The sequence below is a fragment of the Oncorhynchus nerka genome, linkage group LG14 (assembly GCF_034236695.1).
Source record: "Oncorhynchus nerka isolate Pitt River linkage group LG14, Oner_Uvic_2.0, whole genome shotgun sequence".
Lineage (NCBI taxonomy): Eukaryota > Metazoa > Chordata > Actinopteri > Salmoniformes > Salmonidae > Oncorhynchus > Oncorhynchus nerka.
This window is the reverse complement of record NC_088409.1, coordinates 9,419,627-9,443,066: the sequence shown is the minus strand read 5'-3', so window position 1 is coordinate 9,443,066 and position 23,440 is coordinate 9,419,627. Positions and strand designations below refer to the sequence as shown.

The following is a 23,440-nucleotide window of genomic DNA, read 5'->3' as shown; positions in this document are numbered from 1 at the left end:
GAGAGACCGGCCAGCTCTAGTCGTTCCTCACATTCTGAGATACAGCCAGCCAGCTCTCACATTCTGAGATACAGGCCAGCTGTTCCTCACATTCTGAGATACAGGCCAGCTCTAGTCGTTCCTCACATTCTGAGAGACAGGCCAGCTCTAGTCGTTCCTCACATTCTGAGAGACAGGCCAGCTCTAGCTGTTCCTCACATTCTGAGATACAGGCCAGCTCTAGTCGTTCCTCACATTCTGAGAGACAGGCCAGCTCTAGCTGTTCCTCACATTCTGAGATACAGGCCAGCTCTAGTCGTTCCTCACATTCTGAGATACAGGCCAGCTCTAGCGTTCCTCACATTCTGAGAGACAGGCCAGCTCTAGTCGTTCCTCACATTCTGAGATACAGGCCAGCTCTAGCTGTTCCTCACATTCTGAGATACAGGCCAGCTCTAGCCGTTCCTCACATTCTGAGAGACCGGCCAGCAGTCGTTCCTCACATTCTGAGATACAGGCCAGCTCTAGCTGTTCCTCACATTCTGAGATACAGGCCAGCTCTAGTCGTTCCTCACATTCTGAGATACAGGCCAGCTCTAGTCGTTCCTCACATTCTGAGATACAGGCCAGCTCTAGCTCGTTCCTCACATTCTGAGATACAGGCCAGCTCTAGTCGTTCCTCACATTCTGAGAGACAGGCCAGCTCTAGCTGTTCCTCACATTCTGAGATACAGGCCAGCTCTAGCTGTTCCTCACATTCTGAGAGACAGGCCAGCTCTAGTCGTTCCTCACATTCTGAGATACAGGCCAGGCCAGCATTCTGAGAGACAGGCCAGCTCTAGCTGTTCCTCACATTCTGAGATACAGGCCAGCTCTAGCTGTTCCTCACATTCTGAGATACAGGCCAGCTCTAGTCGTTCCTCACATTCTGAGATACAGGCCAGCTCTAGCTGTTCCTCACATTCTGAGATACAGGCCAGCTCTAGCTGTTCCTCACATTCTGAGATACAGGCCAGCTCTAGCTGTTCCTCACATTCTGAGAGACCGGCCAGCTCTAGCCGTTCCTCACATTCGGAGAGACTGGCCAGCTCTAGTCGTTCCTCACATTCTGAGATACAGGCCAGCTCTAGTCGTTCCTCACATTCTGAGAGGCCAGCTCTAGTCGTTCTCACATTCTGAGATACAGGCCAGCTCGTTCCTTACATTCTGTTCTCACATTCTGAGATACAGGCCAGCTCTAGCTGTTCCTCACATTCTGAGAGACCAGGCCAGCTCTAGCCGTTCCTCACATTCTGAGATACAGGCCAGCTCTAGCTGTTCCTCACATTCTGAGATACAGGCCAGCTCTAGTCGTTCCTCACATTTACAGGCCAGCTCATCACATTCTGAGAGACCGGCCAGCTCTAGTCGTTCCTTACATTCTGAGATACAGGCCAGCTCTAGCTGTTCCTCACATTCTGAGATACAGGCCAGCTCTAGTCGTTCCTCACATTCTGAGATACAGGCCAGCTCTAGCTGTTCCTCACATTCTGAGATACAGGCCAGCTCTAGCTGTTCCTCACATTCTGAGATACAGGCCAGCTCTAGCTGTTCCTCACATTCTGAGATACAGGCCAGCTCTAGTCGTTCCTCACATTCTGAGATACAGGCCAGCTCTAGCTGTTCCTCACATTCTGAGATACAGGCCAGCTCTAGCTGTTCCTCACATTCTGAGATACAGGCCAGCTCTAGTCGTTCCTCACATTCTGAGATACAGGCCAGCTCTAGTCGTTCCTCACATTCTGAGATACAGGCCAGCTCTAGTCGTTCCTCACATTCTGAGAGACCGGCCAGCTCTAGCTGTTCCTCACATTCTGAGATACAGGCCAGCTCTAGCCGTTCCTCACATTCTGAGAGACCGGCCAGCTCTAGTCGTTCCTCACATTCTGAGATACCGGCCAGCTCTACATTCTGAGATCTGTTCCTCACATTCTGAGATACAGGCCAGCTCTAGTCGTTCCTCACATTCTGAGATACAGGCCAGCTCTAGCTCTGTTCCTCACATTCTGAGATACAGGCCAGCTCTAGTTCCTCACATTCTGAGATACAGGCCAGCTCTAGTCGTTCCTTACATTCTGAGAGACCGGCCAGCTGTAGCCGTTCCTCACATTCTGAGATACAGGCCAGCTCTAGTCGTTCCTCACATTCTGAGATACAGGCCAGCTCTAGCTGTTCCTCACATTCTGAGAGACCGGCCAGCTCTAGCCGTTCCTCACATTCTGAGATCCAGGCCAGCTCTAGTCGTTCCTTACATTCTGAGAGACTGGCCAGCTCTAGCCGTTCCTTACATTCTGAGAGACCGGCCAGCTCTAGTCGTTCCTCACATTCTGAGAGACCGGCCAGCTCTAGTCGTTCCTTACATTCTGAGATACAGGCCAGCTCTAGTCGTTCCTCACATTCTGAGATACAGGCCAGCTCTAGCTGTTCCTCACATTCTGAGAGACAGGCCAGCTCTAGTGTTCCTCACATTCTGAGATACAGGCCAGCTCCAGTTCCTCACATTCTAGCCAGCTCTAGTCGTTCCTCACATTCTGAGATACAGGCCAGCTCTAGTCGTTCCTCATTCTGAGATACAGGCCATTCTGAGATACAGGCCAGCTCTAGCTGTTCCTCACATTCTGAGATACAGGCCAGCTCTAGCTGTTCCATTCACATTCTGTTCCTCACATTCTGATACAGGCCAGCTCTAGTCGTTCCTCACATTCTGAGATACAGGCCAGATACATTCTGGCCAGCTCTGAGAGACAGGCCAGCTCTAGTCGTTCCTCACATTCTGAGATACAGGCCAGCTCTAGTCGTTCCTCACATTCTGAGATACAGGCCAGCTCTAGTCGTTCCTCACATTCTGAGATACAGGCCAGCTCTGTTCCTCACATTCTGAGATACAGGCCAGCCAGCTCTAGTCGTTCCTCACATTCTGAGATACAGGCCAGCTCTAGCTTCCAGCTCTAGCCGTTCCTCACATTCTGAGATACAGGCCAGCTCTAGTCGTTCCTCACATTCTGAGATACAGGCCAGCTCTAGTCGCTCACATTCTCTCTAGTCGTTCCTCACATTCTGAGATACAGGCCAGCTCTAGCTGTTCCTCACATTCTGAGATACAGGCCAGCTCTAGTCGTTCCTCACATTCTGAGAGACTAGGCCAGCTCTAGTCGTTCCTCACATTCTGAGATACAGGCCAGCTCTAGTCTGTTCCTCACATTCTGAGATACAGGCCAGCTCTAGCTGTTCCTCACATTCTGAGATACAGGCCAGCTCTAGTCGTTCCTCACATTCTGAGATACAGGCCAGCTCTAGTCGTTCCTCACATTCTGAGATACAGGCCAGCTCTAGTCGTTCCTCACATTCTGAGATACAGGCCAGCTCTAGCTGTTCCTCACATTCTGAGATACAGGCCAGCTCTAGCCGTTCCTCACATTCTGAGAGACCGGCCAGCTCTAGTCGTTCCTCACATTCTGAGATACAGGCCAGCTCTAGCTGTTCCTCACATTCTGAGATACAGGCCAGCTCTAGCTGTTCCTCACATTCTGAGATACAGGCCAGCTCTAGCTCGTTCCTCACATTCTGAGACAGGCCAGGTTCCTCACATTCTGAGATACAGCTCTAGCTGTTCCTCACATTCTGAGATACAGGCCAGCTCTAGCTGAGACCAGGCCAGTTCCTCACATTCTGAGATACAGGCCAGCATTCTGAGAGACAGGCCAGCTGTTCCTCACATTCTGAGATACAGGCCAGCTCTGAGAGCCAGCTTCCTCCTCACATTCTGAGATACAGGCCAGCTCTAGTCGTTCCTCACATTCTGAGATACAGGCCAGCTCTAGCTGTTCCTCACATTCTGAGATACAGGCCAGCTCTAGCCGTTCCTCACATTCTGAGATACAGGCCAGCTCTAGTCGTTCCTCACATTCTGAGATACAGGCCAGCCAGCTCACATTCTGAGATACAGGCCAGCTCGTTCCTCACATTCTGAGATACAGGCCAGCTCACGTTCCTCATTCTGAGAGACAGGCCAGCATTCTAGCCAGTTCCTCACATTCTGAGACAGGCCAGCTCTGAGACCGGCCAGCTCTAGTCGTTCCTCACATTCTGAGAGACAGGCCAGCTCTAGTCGTTCCTCACATTCTGAGAGACAGGCCAGCTCTAGTCGTTCCTCACATTCTGAGATACAGGCCAGCTCTAGTCGTTCCTACATTCTGAGAGACCGGCCAGCTCTAGTCGTTCCTCACATTCTGAGATACAGGCCAGCCAGCATTCTGAGATACAGGCCAGCTCTAGTCGTTCCTCACATTCTGAGTCGTTCCTCACACAGGCCAGCTCTAGCTGTTCCTCACATTCTGAGATACAGGCCAGCTCTAGCCGTTCCTCACATTCTGAGATACAGGCCAGCTCTAGTCGTTCCTCACATTCTGAGAGACAGGCCAGCTCTAGCTGTTCCTCACATTCTGAGATACAGGCCAGCTCTAGCCGTTCCTCACATTCTGAGATACAGGCCAGCTCTAGTCATTCTGAGATTCGTTCCTCACATTCTGAGAGGCCAGCTCTAGTCGTTCCTCACATTCTGAGAGACCGGCCAGCTCTAGGTTCCTCACATTCTGACAGGCCAGCTCTAGTCGTTCCTTACATTCTGAGAGACCGGCCAGCTGTAGCCGTTCCTCACATTCTGAGATACAGGCCAGCTCTAGCCGTTCCTCACATTCTGAGAGACCGGCCAGCTCTAGTCGTTCCTCACATTCTGAGATACAGGCCAGCTCTAGCTGTTCCTCACATTCTGAGATACAGGCCAGCTCTAGCCGTTCCTCACATTCTGAGATACAGGCCAGCTCTAGTCGTTCCTCACATTCTGAGATACAGGCCAGCTCTAGTCGTTCCTCACATTCTGAGAGACCGGCCAGCTCTAGCTGTTCCTCACATTCTGAGATACAGGCCAGCTCTAGCCGTTCCTCACATTCTGAGAGAGCCAGCTCTCCGTTCCTCACATTCTGAGATACCAGGCCAGCTCTAGCTGTTCCTCACATTCTGAGAGACAGGCCAGCTCTGAGACCGGCCAGTCGTTCCTCACATTCTGAGAGACCGGCCAGCTCTCTGTTCCTCACATTCCTCAGGCCATTCTGAGAGACAGGCCAGCTCTAGCTGTTCCTCACATTCTGAGATACAGGCCAGCTCTAGCGTTCCTCACATTCTGAGATACAGGCCAGCTCTAGCGTTCCTCACATTCTGAGAGACAGGCCAGCTCTAGTCCTCACATTCTGAGAGAGCTCTAGCTGTTCCTCACATTCTGAGATACAGGCCAGCTCGTTCCTCACATTCTGAGATACAGGCCAGCTCTAGTCGTTCCTCACATTCTGAGATACAGGCCAGCTCTAGTCGTTCCTCACATTCTGAGATACAGGCCAGCTCTAGTCGTTCCTCACATTCTGAGATACAGGCCAGCTCTAGCTGTTCCTCACATTCTGAGAGACAGGCCAGCTCTAGCCGTTCCTCACATTCTGAGAGAGATACAGGCCAGCTCTAGTCGTTCCTCACATTCTGAGATACAGGCCAGCTCTAGCTGTTCCTCACATTCTGAGATACAGGCCAGCTCTAGCTGTTCCTCACATTCTGAGATACAGGCCAGCTCTAGCCGTTCCTCACATTCTGAGATACAGGCCAGCTCTAGTTCCTCACATTCTGAGATACAGGCCAGCTCTAGCTGTTCCTCACATTCTGAGATACAGGCCAGCTCTAGTCGTTCCTCACATTCTGAGAGACAGGCCAGCTCTAGCTGTTCCTCACATTCTGAGATACAGGCCAGCTCTAGTCGTTCCTCACATTCTGAGAGATACAGGCCAGCTCTAGTCGTTCCTCACATTCTGAGATACAGGCCAGCTCTAGCTGTTCCTCACATTCTGAGATACAGGCCAGCTCTAGTCACATTCTGAGATACAGGCCAGCTCTCCTCACATTCTGAGATACAGGCCAGCTCTAGTTCCTCACATTCTGAGAGACAGGCCAGCTCTAGTCGTTCCTCACATTCTGAGATACAGGCCAGCTCTAGCCGTTCCTCACATTCTGAGAGACAGGCCAGCTCTAGTCGTTCCTCACATTCTGAGATACAGGCCAGCTCTAGCTGTTCCTCACATTCTGAGATACAGCCAGCTCCAGCTCATTCGCCAGCTCACATTCTGAGAGACAGGCCAGCTCTAGTCGTTCCTCACATTCTGAGATACAGGCCAGCTCTAGCTGTTCCTCACATTCTGAGATACAGGCCAGCTCTAGCGTTCCTCACATTCTGAGAGAGTTCCTCACTCTAGGTTCCTCACATTCTGAGATACAGGCCAGCTCTAGCTGTTCCTCACATTCTGAGATCCAGGCCAGCTCTAGTCGTTCCTCACATTCTGAGATACAGGCCAGCTCTAGTCGTTCTCTACATTCTGAGATACAGGCCAGCTCTAGTCGTTCCTCACATTCTGAGAGACAGGCCAGCTCTAGCTGTTCCTCACATTCTGAGATACAGGCCAGCTCTAGCCGTTCCTCACATTCTGAGACAGGCCAGCTCTAGTCGTTCCTCACATTCTGAGATACAGGCCAGCTCTAGTCGTTCCTCACATTCTGAGATACAGGCCAGCTCTAGCTGTTCCTCACATTCTGAGATACAGGCCAGCTCTAGTCGTTCCTCACATTCTGAGATACAGGCCAGCTCTAGTCGTTCCTCACATTCTGAGAGACCGGCCAGCTCTAGTCGTTCCTCACATTCTGAGATACAGGCCAGCTCTAGTTCCTCACATTCTGTTCCTCACATTCTGAGATACAGCCAGCCAGCATTCTAGGCCAGCTCTAGCCGTTCCTCACATTCTGAGAGACCGGCCAGTTCCTCACATTCTGAGATACAGGCCAGCTCTAGCTGTTCCTCACATTCTGAGATACAGGCCAGCTCTAGCCGTTCCTCACATTCTGAGAGACCGGCCAGCTCTAGTCGTTCCTCACATTCTGAGATACAGGCCAGCTCTAGCTGTTCCTCACATTCTGAGATACAGGCCAGCTCTAGCTGTTCCTCACATTCTGAGATACAGGCCAGCTCTAGTCGTTCCTCACATTCTGAGATACAGGCCAGCTCTAGTCGTTCCTCACATTCTGAGAGACCGGCCAGCTCTAGCTGTTCCTCACATTCTGAGATACAGGCCAGCTCTATTCTGTTCCTCACATTCTGAGATACAGGCCAGCTCTAGCCGTTCCTCACATTCTGAGAGACAGGCCAGCTCTAGTCGTTCCTCACATTCTGAGATACAGGCCAGCTCTAGCTGTTCCTCACATTCTGAGATACAGGCCAGCTCTAGCCGTTCCTCACATTCTGAGATACAGGCCAGCTCAGCGTTCTCACATTCTGAGATACAGGCCAGCTCTAGCTGCATTCTGAGATAGCCAGCTCCTAGCCACATTCTGAGATACAGGCCAGCTCTAGCGTTCCTTCCTCACATTCTGAGATTCTGATTCTGAGAGACCGGCCAGCTCTAGCTGTTCCTCACATTCTGAGATACAGGCCAGCTCTAGCCGTTCCTCACATTCTGAGAGACCGGCCAGCTCTAGTCGTTCCTCACATTCTGAGAGACCGGCCAGCTCTAGTCGTTCCTCACATTCTGAGATACAGGCCAGCTCTAGTCGTTCCTTACATTCTGAGAGACCGGCCAGCTCTAGTCGTTCCTCACATTCTGAGATACAGGCCAGCTCTAGCTGTTCCTCACATTCTGAGATACAGGCCAGCTCTAGCTGTTCCTCACATTCTGAGATACAGGCCAGCTCTAGCCGTTCCTCACATTCTGAGAGACCGGCCAGCTCTAGTCGTTCCTCACATTCTGAGATACAGGCCAGCTCTAGCTGTTCCTCACATTCTGAGATACAGGCCAGCTCTAGCCGTTCCTCACATTCTGAGATACAGGCCAGCTCTAGTCGTTCGTTCCTCACATTCTTACAGGCCACATTCTGAGAGACCGGCCAGCTCTAGTCGTTCCTCACATTCTGAGAGACCGGCCAGCTCTAGCTGTTCCTCACATTCTGAGATACAGGCCAGCTCTAGCCGTTCCTCACATTCTGAGAGACCGGCCAGCTCTAGTCGTTCCTCACATTCTGAGATACAGGCCAGCTCTAGCTGTTCCTCACATTCTGAGATACAGGCCAGCTCAGCTGTTCTCACATTCTGAGATACAGGCCAGCTCTCTGTTCCTCACATTCTGAGACAGGCCAGCTCTAGTCGCTCACATTCTGAGATACAGGCCAGCTCTAGTCGTTCCTCACATTCTGAGATACAGGCCAGCTCTAGTCGTTCCTCACATTCTGAGAGACCGGCCAGCTCTAGCTGTTCCTCACATTCTGAGATACAGGCCAGCTCTAGTCGTTCCTTACATTCTGAGAGACTGGCCAGCTCTAGCCGTTCCTCACATTCTGAGATCCAGGCCAGCTCTAGTCGTTCCTCACATTCTGAGAGACCGGCCAGCTCTAGTCGTTCCTCACATTCTGAGAGACAGGCCAGCTCTGAGATACAGGCCAGTTCCTCACATTCTGAGAGACCGGCCAGCTCTAGTCGTTCCTCACATTCTGAGATACAGGCCAGCTCTAGCTGTTCCTCACATTCTGAGATACAGGCCAGCTCTAGTCGTTCCTTACATTCTGAGAGACCGGCCAGCTCTAGTCGTTCCTTACATTCTGAGATACAGGCCAGCTCTAGCTGTTCCTCACATTCTGAGATACAGGCCAGCTCTAGTCGTTCCTCACATTCTGAGATACAGGCCAGCTCTAGCTGTTCCTCACATTCTGAGATACAGGCCAGCTCTAGCCGTTCCTCACATTCTGAGAGACCGGCCAGCTCTAGTCGTTCCTCACATTCTGAGATACAGGCCAGCTCTAGCTGTTCCTCACATTCTGAGATACAGGCCAGCTCTAGCTGTTCCTCACATTCTGAGATACAGGCCAGCTCTAGTCGTTCCTCACATTCTGAGATACAGGCCAGCTCTAGTCGTTCCTCACATTCTGAGATACAGGCCAGCTCTAGTCGTTCCTCACATTCTGAGAGACCGGCCAGCTCTAGCTGTTCCTCACATTCTGAGATACAGGCCAGCTCTAGCCGTTCCTCACATTCTGAGAGACCGGCCAGCTCTAGTCGTTCCTCACATTCTGAGATACAGGCCAGCTCTAGCTGTTCCTCACATTCTGAGATACAGGCCAGCTCTAGCCGTTCCTCACATTCTGAGATACAGGCCAGCTCTAGTCGTTCCTCACATTCTGAGATACAGGCCAGCTCTAGTCGTTCCTCACATTCTGAGAGACCGGCCAGCTCTAGCTGTTCCTCACATTCTGAGATACAGGCCAGCTCTAGCCGTTCCTCACATTCTTCTGAGAGACATTCTGAGATACAGGCCAGCTCTAGTCGTTCCTCACATTCTGAGAGACAGGCCAGCTCTAGTCGTTCCTCACATTCGACAGGCCAGCTCTAGCTGTTCCTCACATTCTGAGAGACAGGCTCACATTCTGAGATACAGGCCAGCTCTAGTCGTTCCTCACATTCTGAGAGACCAGGCCAGCTCTAGCCGTTCCTCACATTCTGAGATACAGGCCAGCTCTGTTCCTCACATTCTGAGTTCCTCACATTCTGAGAGACCGGCCAGCTCTAGTCGTTCCTCACATTCTGAGATACAGGCCAGCTCTAGCTGTTCCTCACATTCTGAGATACAGGCCAGCTCTAGTCGTTCCTCACATTCTGAGAGAGGCCAGCCAGCTCTCACATTCTGAGATACAGGCCAGCTCTAGTCGTTCCTCACATTCTGAGATACAGCCAGCTCAGCATTCTGAGAGACCGGCCAGCTCTGTTCCTCACATTCTGAGATACAGGCCAGCTCTAGTCGTTCCTCACATTCTGAGATACAGGCCAGCTCTAGCTGTTCCTCACATTCTGAGATACAGGCCAGCTCTAGTTCCTCACATTCTGAGATACAGGCCAGCTTCGTTCCTCACATTCTGAGTTCCTCCGGCCAGCTCTAGTCGTTCCTCACATTCTGAGATACAGGCCAGCTCTAGCTGTTCCTCACATTCTGAGATACAGGCCAGCTCTAGCTGTTCCTCACATTCTGAGATACAGGCCAGCTCTAGTCGTTCCTCACATTCTGAGATACAGGCCAGCTCTAGTCGTTCCTCACATTCTGAGATACAGGCCAGCTCTAGTCGTTCCTCACATTCTGAGAGACAGGCCAGCTCAGCATTCTAGCTGTTCCTCACATTCTGAGATACAGGCCAGCTCTAGCCGTTCCTCACATTCTGAGAGACCAGGCCAGCTCTAGTCGTTCCTCACATTCTGAGATACAGGCCAGCTCTAGCTGTTCCTCACATTCTGAGATACAGGCCAGCTCTAGCCGTTCCTCACATTCTGAGATACAGGCCAGCTCTAGTCGTTCCTCACATTCTGAGATACAGGCCAGCTCTAGTCGTTCCTCACATTCTGAGAGACCGGCCAGCTCTAGCTGTTCCTCACATTCTGAGATACAGGCCAGCTCAGCCGCTCTTCGTTCCTCACATTCTGAGAGATTCCAGGCCAGCTCTAGTCGTTCCTCACATTCTGAGAGACAGGCCAGCTCTAGTTTCCTCACATTCGTTCCTCACATTCTGAGATACATTCTGAGATACAGGCCAGCTCTAGTTCCTCACATTCTCATTCCGTTTACATTCTGAGAGACCGGCCAGCTGTAGCCGTTCCTCACATTCTGAGATACAGGCCAGCTCTAGCCGTTCCTCACATTCTGAGAGACCGGCCAGCTCTAGTCGTTCCTCACATTCTGAGATACAGGCCAGCTCTAGCTGTTCCTCACATTCTGAGATACAGGCCAGCTCTAGTCGTTCCTTACATTCTGAGAGACCGGCCAGCTCTAGTCGTTCCTTACATTCTGAGATACAGGCCAGCTCTAGCTGTTCCTCACATTCTGAGATACAGGCCAGCTCTAGTCGTTCCTCACATTCTGAGATACAGGCCAGCTCTAGCTGTTCCTCACATTCTGAGATACAGGCCAGCTCTAGCCGTTCCTCACATTCTGAGACCAGGCCAGCTCTAGCTCGTTCCTCACATTCTGAGATACACATTCTGAGCCAGCTCTAGCTGTTCCTCACATTCTGAGATACAGGCCAGCTCTAGCTGTTCCTCACATTCTGAGATACAGGCCAGCTCTAGTCGTTCCTCACATTCTGAGATACAGGCCAGCTCTAGTCGTTCCTCACATTCTGAGATACAGGCCAGCTCTAGCCGTTCCTCACATTCTGAGCTGTAGCCGTTCCTCACATTCTGAGATACAGGCCAGCTCTAGTCGTTCCTCACATTCTGAGATACAGGCCAGCTCTAGCTGTTCCTCACATTCTGAGATACAGGCCAGCTCTAGCCGTTCCTCACATTCTGAGAGACCGGCCAGCTCTAGTCGTTCCTCACATTCTGAGATACAGGCCAGCTCTAGCTGTTCCTCACATTCTGAGATACTGAGAGGCCAGCTCTAGTTCCTCACATTTCAGGCCAGCTCTAGTCGTTCCTCACATTCTGAGATACAGGCCAGCTCTAGTCGTTCCTCACATTCTCAGGCCAGCTCATTCTCATTCTGAGAGACCGGCCAGCTCTAGCTGTTCCTCACATTCTGAGATACAGGCCAGCTCTAGCCGTTCCTCACATTCTGAGAGACCGGCCAGCTCTAGTCGTTCCTCACATTCTGAGATACAGGCCAGCTCTAGCTGTTCCTCACATTCTGAGATACAGGCCAGCTCTAGCCGTTCCTCACATTCTGAGATAAAGGCCAGCTCTAGTCGTTCCTCACATTCTGAGATACAGGCCAGCTCTAGTCGTTCCTCACATTCTGAGAGACCGGCCAGCTCTAGCTGTTCCTCACATTCTGAGATACAGGCCAGCTCTAGCCGTTCCTCACATTCTGAGAGACCGGCCAGCTCTAGCTGTTCCTCACATTCTGAGATACAGGCCAGCTCTAGCCGTTCCTCACATTCTGAGATACAGGCCAGCTCTAGTCGTTCCTCACATTCTGAGATACAGGCCAGCTCTAGTCTTTCCTCACATTCTGAGAGACCGGCCAGCTCTAGCTGTTCCTCACATTCTGAGATACAGGCCAGCTCTAGCCGTTCCTCACATTCTGAGAGACAGGCCAGGCCAGCTCTAGTCGTTCCTCACATTCTGAGAGACCGGCCAGCTCTAGTCGTTCCTCACATTCTGAGAGACCGGCCAGCTCTAGTCGTTCCTCACATTCTGAGATACAGGCCAGCTCTAGTCGTTCCTTACATTCTGAGAGACCGGCCAGCTGTAGCCGTTCCTCACATTCTGAGATACAGGCCAGCTCTAGTCGTTCCTCACATTCTGAGATACAGGCCAGCTCTAGCTGTTCCTCACATTCTGAGATACAGGCCAGCTCTAGCCGTTCCTCACATTCTGAGAGACAGGCCAGCTCTAGCTGTTCCTCACATTCTGAGATACAGGCCAGCTCTAGCCGTTCCTCACATTCTGAGAGACAGGCCAGCCAGCTCTGAGAGACAGGCCAGTCGTTCCTCACATTCTGAGAGACAGGCCAGCTCTAGTCGTTCCTCACATTCTGAGATACAGGCCAGCTCTAGTCGTTCCTTACATTCTGAGAGACCGGCCAGCTGTAGCCGTTCCTCACATTCTGAGATACAGGCCAGCTCTAGTCGTTCCTCACATTCTGAGATACAGGCCAGCTCTAGCTGTTCCTCACATTCTGAGATACAGGCCAGCTCTAGCCGTTCCTCACATTCTGAGATACAGGCCAGCTCTAGTCGTTCCTCACATTCTGAGAGACCGGCCAGCTCTAGCTGTTCCTCACATTCTGAGATACAGGCCAGCTCTAGTCGTTCCTTACATTCTGAGAGACCGGCCAGCTCTAGCCGTTCCTCACATTCTGAGATCCAGGCCAGCTCTAGTCGTTCCTTACATTCTGAGAGACCGGCCAGCTCTAGTCGTTCCTCACATTCTGAGAGACCGGCCAGCTCTAGCTGTTCCTCACATTCTGAGATACAGGCCAGCTCTAGCCGTTCCTCACATTCTGAGAGACCGGCCAGCTCTAGTCGTTCCTCACATTCTGAGATACAGGCCAGCTCTAGCTGTTCCTCACATTCTGAGATACAGGCCAGCTCTAGCCGTTCCTCACATTCTGAGATACAGGCCAGCTCTAGTCGTTCCTCACATTCTGAGATACAGGCCAGCTCTAGTCGTTCCTCACATTCTGAGAGACCGGCCAGCTCTAGCTGTTCCTCACATTCTGAGATACAGGCCAGCTCTAGCCGTTCCTCACATTCTGAGAGACCGGCCAGCTCTAGCTGTTCCTCACATTCTGAGATACAGGCCAGCTCTAGCCGTTCCTCACATTCTGAGATACAGGCCAGCTCTAGTCGTTCCTCACATTCTGAGATACAGGCCAGCTCTAGTCTTTCCTCACATTCTGAGAGACCGGCCAGCTCTAGCTGTTCCTCACATTCTGAGATACAGGCCAGCTCTAGCCGTTCCTCACATTCTGAGAGACCGGCCAGCTCTAGTCGTTCCTCACATTCTGAGAGAGACCTAGGTTCCCAGCATTCTGAGATACAGGCCAGCTCCTCACATTCTGAGAGACCGGCCAGCTCTAGTCGTTCCTCACATTCTGAGATACAGGCCAGCTCTAGTCGTTCCTCACATTCTGAGAGACAGGCCAGCTCTAGCGTTACAGGCCAGCCGTTCCTCACATTCTGAGATACAGGCCAGCTCTAGTCGTTCCTCACATTCTGAGATACAGGCCAGCTCTAGTCGTTCCTCACATTCTGAGATACAGGCCAGCTCTCACATTCTAGCTGTTCCTCACATTCTGAGAGACAGGCCAGCTCTAGTCGTTCCTCACATTCAGGCCAGCTCTAGTCGTTCCTCACATTCTGAGAGACCGGCCAGCTCTAGCTGTTCCTCACATTCTGAGATACAGGCCAGCTCTAGCCGTTCCTCACATTCTGAGAGACCGGCCAGCTCTAGTCGTTCCTCACATTCTGAGAGACCGGCCAGCTCTAGTCGTTCCTCACATTCTGAGATACAGGCCAGCTCTAGTCGTTCCTCACATTCTGAGAGAGCTCGGCCATTCTGAGATACAGGCCCGTTCCTCACATTCTGAGATACAGGCCAGCTCTAGTCGTTCCTCACATTCTGAGATACAGGCCAGCTCTAGCTGTTCCTCACATTCTGAGATACAGGCCAGTTCTAGCCGTTCCTCACATTCTGAGAGACCGGCCAGCTCTAGTCGTTCCTCACATTCTGAGATACAGGCCAGCTCTAGCTGTTCCTCACATTCTGAGATACAGGGCCAGCTCTAGCAGGCCAGTTCCTCACATTCTGAGATACAGGCCAGCTCTAGTCGTTTCACATTCTCACATTCTAGCTGAGACCGGCCAGCTCTAGCTGTTCCTCACATTCTGAGATACAGGCCAGCTCTAGCCGTTCCTCACATTCTGAGAGACCGGCCAGCTCTAGTCGTTCCTCACATTCTGAGAGACCGGCCAGCTCTAGTCGTTCCTCACATTCTGAGATACAGGCCAGCTCTAGTCGTTCCTTACATTCTGAGAGACCGGCCAGCTCTAGCCGTTCCTCACATTCTGAGATCCAGGCCAGCTCTAGTCGTTCCTTACATTCTGAGATACAGACCAGCTCTAGCTGTTCCTCACATTCTGAGAGACCGGCCAGCTCTAGTCGTTCCTCACATTCTGAGATACAGGCCAGCTCTAGTCGTTCCTCACATTCTGAGATACAGGCTTACCAGCTGGCCTGTTGTAATAAGACTGAAGGGTTGAGGCTTACCAGCTGGCCTGTTGTAATGAGACTGAAGGGTTGAGGCTTACCAGCTGGCCTGTTGTAATGAGACTGAAGGGTTGAGGTTTACCAGCTGGCCTGTTGTAATGACCCTGAAGGGTTGAAGTTTACCAGCTGGCCTGTTGTAATGAGACTGAAGGTTTGAGGCTTACCAGCTGGCCTGAAGGGTTGAGGTTTACCAGCTGGCCTGTTGTAATGAGACTGAAGGGTTGAGGCTTACCAGCTGGCCTGTTGTAATGAGACTGAAGGGTTGAGGCTTACCAGCTGGCCTGTTGTAATGAGACTGAAGGGTTGAGGCTTACCAGCTGGCCTGTTGTAATGAGACTGAAGGGTTGAGGCTTACCAGCTGGCCTGTTGTAATGAGAATGAAGATATGAGGCTTTCCAGCTGGCCTGTTGTAATGAGACTGAAGGGTTTAGGCTTTCCAGCAGGCCTGTTGTAATGAGACTGAAGGGTTGAGGCTTTCCAGTTGGCCTGTTGTAATGAGAATGAAGATATGAGGCTTTCCAGCTGGCCTGTTGTAATGAGACTTAAGATATGAGGCTTACCAGCTGGCCTGTTGTAATGAGACTGAAGGGTCGAGGCTTACCTGCTGGCCTGTTGTAATGAGACTGAAGATATGAGGCTTTCCAGCTGGCCTGTTGTAATGAGACTGAAGGGTTGAGGCTTACCAGCTGGCCTGTTGTAATGAGGCTGAAGATATGAGCCTCTCTAACCTAGTTCCATATCTAATTTCCCTCCTTCCTTCCTTCCCTGCCTCCCTCCCTGCCTCCCTCCCTGCGTCCCTCCCTCCCTGCCTCCTTCCCTCCCTGCATCTCTCCCTCCCTCCCTGCGTCCCTCCCTCCCTGCCTCCTTCCCTCCTTGCATCTCTCCCTGCCTCCCTGCCTCCCTCCATGCATCTCTCCCTCCCTCACCCCCTGCCTCCCTCACCCCCTACCTCCTTCCCTCCCTGCATCTCTCCCTCTCTCCCTCCCTGCGTCCCGGCCTCCCTGCCTCCTTCCCTCCCTCCCTCCCTCCCTGCCTCCTATCCTCCCTCCCTTCCTCCCTGCGTCCCTGCTTCCCTCCCTGCCTCCTTCCCTGCCTCCCTCCCTGCCTCCTTCCCTCCCTCCCTCCCTCCCTGCCTCCTTCCCTGCCTCCTTCCCTCCCTCCCTCCCTCCCTCGTCCCTGCCTCCTTCCCTGCCTCCCTCCCTCCTCCCTGCCTCCTTCCCTGCCTCCCTCCTTCCCTCCCTGCCTGCCTGCCTCCCTACCTCCCTCCCTACCTCCCTACCTCCCTCCCTGCCTCCCTACCTCCCTGCCTCCCTCCCTCCCTCCCTGCCTCCTTCCCTGCCTCCCTCCCTGCCTCCTTCCCTCCCTGCCTCCCTCCCTGCCTCCCTCCCTGCCTCCTTCCCTGCCTCCTTCCCTCCCTCCCTCCCTCCCTCCCTCCCTCCCTGCGTCCCTGCCTCCCTCCCTGCCTCCTTCCCTGCCTGCCTGCCTGCCTCCCTACCTCCCTCCCTACCTCCCTCCCTCCCTCCCCCCAGTCTGTAAGGCAGCCAAAGCTGACCTGGTCTTCTTGGTGGACGGGTCTTGGAGCATCGGAGACGACAACTTCCAGAAGATTATCCGCTTCCTGTACAGTACGATGGGATCTCTGGATCTGATTGGTCCTGACGGCACACAGGTAAGACCAATGACAACACCTCCATATTATAGAGTTATGCATTCAGCCAATAAATATCTCACGGAAATAATGAATAAATGAAATGTAACCCAATGCTGTTGAAGGGGAACATTGTCTAACAGTAACCTGATCTCATCCATCTCAGCCACTGATGTTTGAGAAAGCAACATGTCCTATGAGTGGCTGGTCTAGTCCAGTACACACAGGTTAGAGTGAGGTTAGGGTCACAGGTTAGGGTCACAGGTTAGGGTGTGATTAGGGTCACAGGTCAGGCTGAGGTTATGGTTACAGGTTAGAGTGAGGTTATGGTCACAGGTTAGAGTGAGGTTAGGGTCACAGGTTAGAGTGAGGTTAGGGTCACAGGCCAGGGTGAGGTTAGGGTTACAGGTTAGAGTGAGGTTAGGGTCACAGGTCAGGGTGAGGTTAGGGTCACAGGTTAGAGTGAGGTTAGGGTCACAGGCCAGGGTGAGGTTAGGGTTACAGGTTAGAGTGAGGTTAGGGTCACAGGTCAGGGTGAGGTTAGGGTTACAGGTTAGAGTGAGGTTAGGGTCACAGGTCAGGGTGAGGTTAGGGTCACAGGTTAGAGTGAGGTTAGGGTCACAGGTCAGGGTGAGGTTAGGGTTACAGGTTAGAGTGAGGTTAGGGTCACAGGTCAGGGTGAGGTTAGGGTCACAGGTTAGAGTGAGGTTAGGGTCACAGGTCAGGGTGAGGTTAGGGTTACAGGTTAGAGTGAGGTTAGGGTCACAGGTTAGAGTGAGGTTAGGGTCACAGCCCAGGGTGAGGTTAGGGTTACAGGTTAGAGTGAGGTTAGGGTTACAGGTTAGAGTGAGGTTAGGGTCACAGGTCAGGGTGAGGTTAGGGTTACAGGTTAGAGTGAGGTTAGGGTCACAGGTCAGGGTGAGGTTAGGGTTACAGGTTAGAGTGAGGTTAGGGTCACAGGTCAGGGTGAGGTTAGGGTCACAGGTTAGAGTGAGGTTAGGGTCACAGGCCAGGGTGAGGTTAGGGTTACAGGTTAGAGTGAGGTTAGGGTCACAGGTCAGGGTGAGGTTAGGGTCACAGGTTAGAGTGAGGTTAGGGGCACAGGTCAGGGTGAGGTTAGGTTTAGATAAAGCCTGTGCTAACATCACCAAACAGAGCCAAATCTAAACCAGGTCTCAAGGGAGAGACCATTATATTGGAATAGACTGGTGACTAGACATTATAAACAGACCCACATCTAAACCAGGTCTCAAGGGAGAGACCATTATGTTGGAATAGACTGGTGTCTAGACATTATAAACAGAGGCCCATAGATTTTCATCAAGCCTTCTCTTTCAGACCGTTCACAGCCCATTACTGAGGAACTGGTAGGTTATTGACACAAGGCTGCATTACTAAAGTCCTCCGTATCCCCTTACTGTATTAGGGGCTGATGGGTAATGGATGAATCTGAGCTGAGGTGCAGAGGGTCCTGGCTACAGTAGTTAGGCTCTCAGACAGACAAATAGAAAAACAGACATAAGGATTGTGAGAAGGGAAGCGAGACATTGAGGGAAGAGGAGGGACAGGGATAGATTCCTGAGGGGACATAAGGAGAGTGAGAAGGGAAGCGAGACATTGAGGGAAGAGGAGGGACAGGGATAGATTCCTGAGGCGACATAAGGAGGGAGAAGGAGGAGACATTGAGGGAAGAGGAGGGACAGGGATAGATTCCTGAGGCGACATAAGGAGAGTGAGAAGGGAAGCGAGACATTGAGGGAAGAGGAGGGACAGGGATAGATTCCTGAGGAGACATAAGGAGAGTGAGAAGGGAAGCGAGACATTGAGGGAAGAGGAGGGACAGGGATAGATTCCTGAGGAGACATAAGGAGAGTGAGAAGGGAAGCGAGACATTGAGGGAAGAGGAGGGACAGGGATAGATTCCTGAGGCGACATAAGAGTGAGAAGGGAAGCGAGACATTGAGGGAAGAGGAGGGACAGGGATAGATTCCTGAGGAGACATAAGGAGAGTGAGAAGGGAAGCGAGACATTGAGGGAAGAGGAGGGACAGGGATAGATTCCTGAGGAGACATAAGGAGAGTGAGAAGGGAAGCGAGACATTGAGGGAAGAGGAGGGACAGGGATAGATTCCTGAGGAGACATAAGGAGAGTCGAGACATTGAGGGAAGAGGAGGGACAGGGATATATTCCTGAGGAGACATAAGGAGAGTGAGAAGGGAAGCGAGACATTGAGGGAAGAGGAGGGACAGGGATAGATTCCTGAGGAGACAGTAAGGAGAGTGAATAACTGAGAGACATCTGTTCCAAAGATGTTGCAAAATAGTTTCTAAGATGCCAATGAAAGCGTGCATTCAGTATGCGACTATAAGTTCTGGATTCTTTATTGGCAACTTACACTGAACAAAAATATAAACGCAACATGTGAAGTGTTGGTCCCATGTTTCATGAGCTGAAATAAAAGATCCCAGAAATGTTCCATATGCACAAAAGCTTATTTCTCACAAATGTTGTGAACAAATGTGTTTACATCCCTGTTAGTGAGCGTTTCACCTTTGCCAAGATATCAATCCACCTCACAGTTGTGGCATATCAAGAAGCTGATTATTAGACAGCATGAACATTACACAGGTGCACCTTGCGCTGGGGACAATAAAAGGCCACTCTAAAATGTGAATTGTTGTCACACAAGACAATGCCACAGATGTCTCAAGTTTTGAAAGAGCATGCAATTGGCACGCTGACTGCAGGAATGTCCACCAGAGCTGTTGCCAGAGAATTGAATGTTAATTTCCTACCATAAACCGCCTCCAATGTCATTTTATAGAATTTGGCAGTACATCCAACCGGCCTCACAACCGCAGACCACGTGTATGGCGTCGTGTAGTCGAGTGGTTTGCTGATGTCTACGTTGTGAACAGAGTGCCCCATGGTGATGGTGGGGTTAATGGTATGGGCAGGCATAAGCTACGGACAACAAACACAATTGCATTTTATCGATGGCTGTTTGAATGAACAGAGATGCCGCGACGACCTCCTGAGGACAATTGTGAGGCCCATAGTTTTATGGTATCTGTGACCCGGTCATATGAAATCCATAGATTAAGGCCTAATGAATTTATTTCAGTTGACTGATTTCCTCATATGAACTGTAACTCAGTAAAATCTTTGAAATTGTTGCATGTTGCGTTTATATTTTTAGTTCTGTAAAGTTATTTTCTACATTTTTTAGAACAGATTCATGTTCAACATTCCAAATGATAAACAACCCCTAACCCCCACCAAGCCAAAAACACTGTTAGAATTATCTCTGAGTGTGATGAAAGCTTTTACACCTCCCTCTCCCTCTCTCCTTTTCTCACTCTCTCTCCCTCTCCCTCTCTCCTTTTCTCCCTCTCTCTCTCTCCCTCTCTCCTCTCTCTCCCTCTCTCTCTCTCCCTCTCTCCTTTTCTCACTCTCTCTCCCTCTCCCTCTCTCCTTTTCTCCCTCTCTCTCTCTCCCTCTCTCCTCTCTCTCCCTCTCTCCTCTCTCTCTCTCTCCCTCTCTCCTCTCTCTCTATCTCCCTCTCTCCTCTCTCTTTCTTTCTGTCTCTCTCTCTCCCTCTCTCACACTCTCTCTCTCTCTCTCTCTCTCTCTCTCTCTCTCTCTCTCTCTTTCCCTCTCTTTCTCTGTTTTTCTCCCTCTCTCGCTCTCCCCCTTTCTCTCTCTCCCTCTTACTGACAGGTTGCTATAGCACAGTTCAGTGATGATGCCAGAACTGAGTTCAAGCTGAACTCATACGCTAACAAGGAAACGCTGCTCGACGCCATCAGGCGAATCACATACAAGGGAGGGAACACCAAGACAGGTATGTACTAAAGCCTTCTGCACACACACACACACACACACACACACACACACACACACACACACACACACACACACACACACACACACACACACACACACACACGCACACACACATTCACACACACATTCTTCTGCCCACATTTACACACACACACACACACACACACACACACACACACACACACACACACACACACACACACACACACACACACACACACACATTCTTCTGCCCACATTTACACACACATACACACACACCGTCCCATTTACCCTGACTGCTATGGGAGAAGCAGGATGGCCTGGCTTGTATGGTCGTCGGTCCCAGCGAGCTCTGTTCCTTATTCCCCTGATTTAGGAGGTGGAAACAGGTGCTTTCAGTGCAAACAAGACAGTTTCAGTTTGCTGATAGCCTCCTCCTTTGTGGGGAAAGAAGGAATTTCACACTTGAGTTTCTGCCCTTGATGTCTCTGAAGGAATCTACAGTGTGTAATTGTATTGCTGAAACTCTACCGCAAGTCTAACAACAAAGTGTATGACTAAGGAAGAGAGAGATTCTATGCAGTTGGGAATGTATTTTTGTGCATAGTGCTCCTGTCCGTACAATATTTGCACAGCAGGTTTGCAGACTAATCCTGGCAGCAGTGTTAGAAATGAAACACCTTGTCTACACATACAGCTTCTCTGCTCTACCCCAGGGGGGAAGGGGCTACCAGCGCTACCCACAGAGGACATGTTTTCTCTGGCTAGAGATGCAAGCTGAGGCTCTCTCTCTCTCTCTCTCTCTCTCTCTCTCTCTCTCTCTCTAGAGATGTAAGCGGAGGTCTCTCTCTCTCTCTCTCTCTCTAGAGATGTAAGCGGAGGTCTCTCTCTCTCAGGGAGTCTGGCGGTAGAGCTGTAGATGTGACCCTTTGGCGTTCTGTACATGTCTACACTACCAAACACACACACACACACACACACACACACACACACACACACACACACACACACACACACACACACACACACACACACACACACACACACACACACACACAGAGCGATTATGTTCGCTCTGCATTTATTCATTAAGGCTTTAGCTTGACTGTCTTTTGGAGCTTGAGATGATTGATTTCCAGTAGCTGCTGGTATTAGGGCTGATCCCCCTGTGCTCCATATAGTATTCATACTGTACTGAGGGGATTCTAACAGCGGATCAACATGATTGGCCTGGCCTCATTCCCTCTTTTTTTAACTACCAATCACATCTGAGTCTGAGGTTTAATAACACAAAGAAGGTATTGCAGTGGAGTCTTCACCCAGATCTGTTTCTGCTGTCTCGCCAACCCCATTGCTGTTATTGTCACACCAAACATGACAATGACAGTAATGGAGTTGCCAAAACAGCACAAATAGGTCTGGAATGTAGGCTAGCCTTCACCTAGTTACCTAGTTACCTAGTCACCTAGTTACCTAGTCACCTAGTTACCTAGAATACATGTGTTTTCTTTGTATTTCTGGCTGCAGCCCGATGTATAGTTGTTGTTGTTGACGAGGTCTTTCAGGTCTTGGTTGAGGAGGAGTATTTCTGGGAACTTGTTGTTAAGATCTTGTTGTAAGTTTGGAGGCAAAGAAAGGAAGCTGCCGGCCAGGAATCAGCCTGAGGATTTATGTACAAGAAACACATTTCACACACGTCTGAGATGGACAGCATTTGATTGATGGTGTGATATTCCACTCAGGACCCTGGCAGCCGCACACACAAACAAACACACACACACCGTCTACCACAACACTCTCCACAGTGATAGAGGCCAGCATGTCTTCATGCCTGGCTGGATGGATATTGTGATTCCAATTTGACCTCTGTTTAATATAATACCATGCTGAAAAAGACATAACTCTCCCTGGTACAAGACTGATGTTCACTAGCTCTGCCTGTCATTCATCTTCACTGAAAGGCACTTTAATAAAGCTCACAGAGACAGCTGAGAAAATAGAGGGATGGAGAGAGAGAGAGAGAGAGAGAGAGAGAGAGAGAGAGAGAGAGAGAGAGAGAGAGAGAGAGAGAGAGAGAGAGAGAGAGAGAGAGAGAGAGAGAGAGAGAGATAAAATGGAGCTAGAGAGAGAGGGAGAGATAAAATGGAGCTAGAGAGAGAGGGAGAGATAAAATGGAGCTAGAGAGAGAGGGAGAAAGAAAGAATGAGATGGTGAGAGAGAGGGAGAGGGATGGATGGCCATCCAGCAAGCTGCTCACCCATCCTCTGTCTCCATATTAGATGATACAAAGTACCCTGGTAGTGCCTCAGCCATGCAAGACATATTTTATTCAGAGACATCCCAGGGAGGCTGTTTTAAAAAGCTGCTATTACGGAATGACCTTAGACATCAGAGAGATATTAGACATGCACATTGGTAAAGAAAAAAGACTTGCAATGATCCCCACCTGCTTCTGCTCTGTTCGTCCCCTCTACGGACCGCTCCGATGCCCACAATAGGGCTAATGATCCCCACCTGCTTCTGCTCTGTTCGTCCTCTCTACGGACTGCTCCGATGCCCACAATAGGGCTAATGATCCCCACCTGCTTCTGCTCTGTTCGTCCTCTCTACGGACCGCTCCGATGCCCACAATAGGGCTAATGATCCCCACCTGCTTCTGCTCTGTTCGTCCTCTCTACGGACTGCTCCGATGCCCACAATAGGGCTAATGATCCCCACCTGCTTCTGCTCTGTTCGTCCCTCTCTACGGACCGCTCCGATGCCCACAATAGGGCTAATGATCCCCACCTGCTTCTGCTCTGTTCGTCCTCTCTACGGACCGCTCCGATGCCCACAATAGGGCTAATGATCCCCACCTGCTTCTGCTCTGTTCGTCCTCTCTACGGACCGCTCCGATGCCCACAATAGGGCTAATGATCCCCACCTGCTTCTGCTCTGTTCGTCCCCTCTACGGACCGCTCCGATGCCCACAATAGGGCTAATGATCCCCACCTGCTTCTGCTCTGTTCGTCCTCTCTACGGACCGCTCCGATGCCCACAATAGGGCTAATGATCCCCACCTGCTTCTGCTCTGTTCGTCCTCTCTACGGACCGCTCCGATGCCCACAATAGGGCTA

General features: G+C 51.1%; 1 protein-coding gene and 1 pseudogene across 1 annotated transcript in view; one reads left to right on the top strand and one right to left on the bottom strand.

The window, feature by feature from the left end:
• Positions 1-7,406, bottom strand: part of LOC135574987 (collagen alpha-1(XIV) chain-like) — a 139,931-nt gene extending 132,525 nt beyond the window's left edge. Inside the window, exon 1 of the mRNA XM_065027126.1 lies at positions 7,343-7,406. Within this exon, the coding sequence (XP_064883198.1) occupies positions 7,343-7,406 (64 nt within the window). The remainder of the gene's footprint in view (positions 1-7,342) is intronic.
• An 8,892-nt stretch (positions 7,407-16,298) lies between these two features.
• Positions 16,299-23,440, top strand: part of LOC135574986 (collagen alpha-1(XIV) chain-like) — a 49,433-nt pseudogene continuing 42,291 nt past the window's right edge.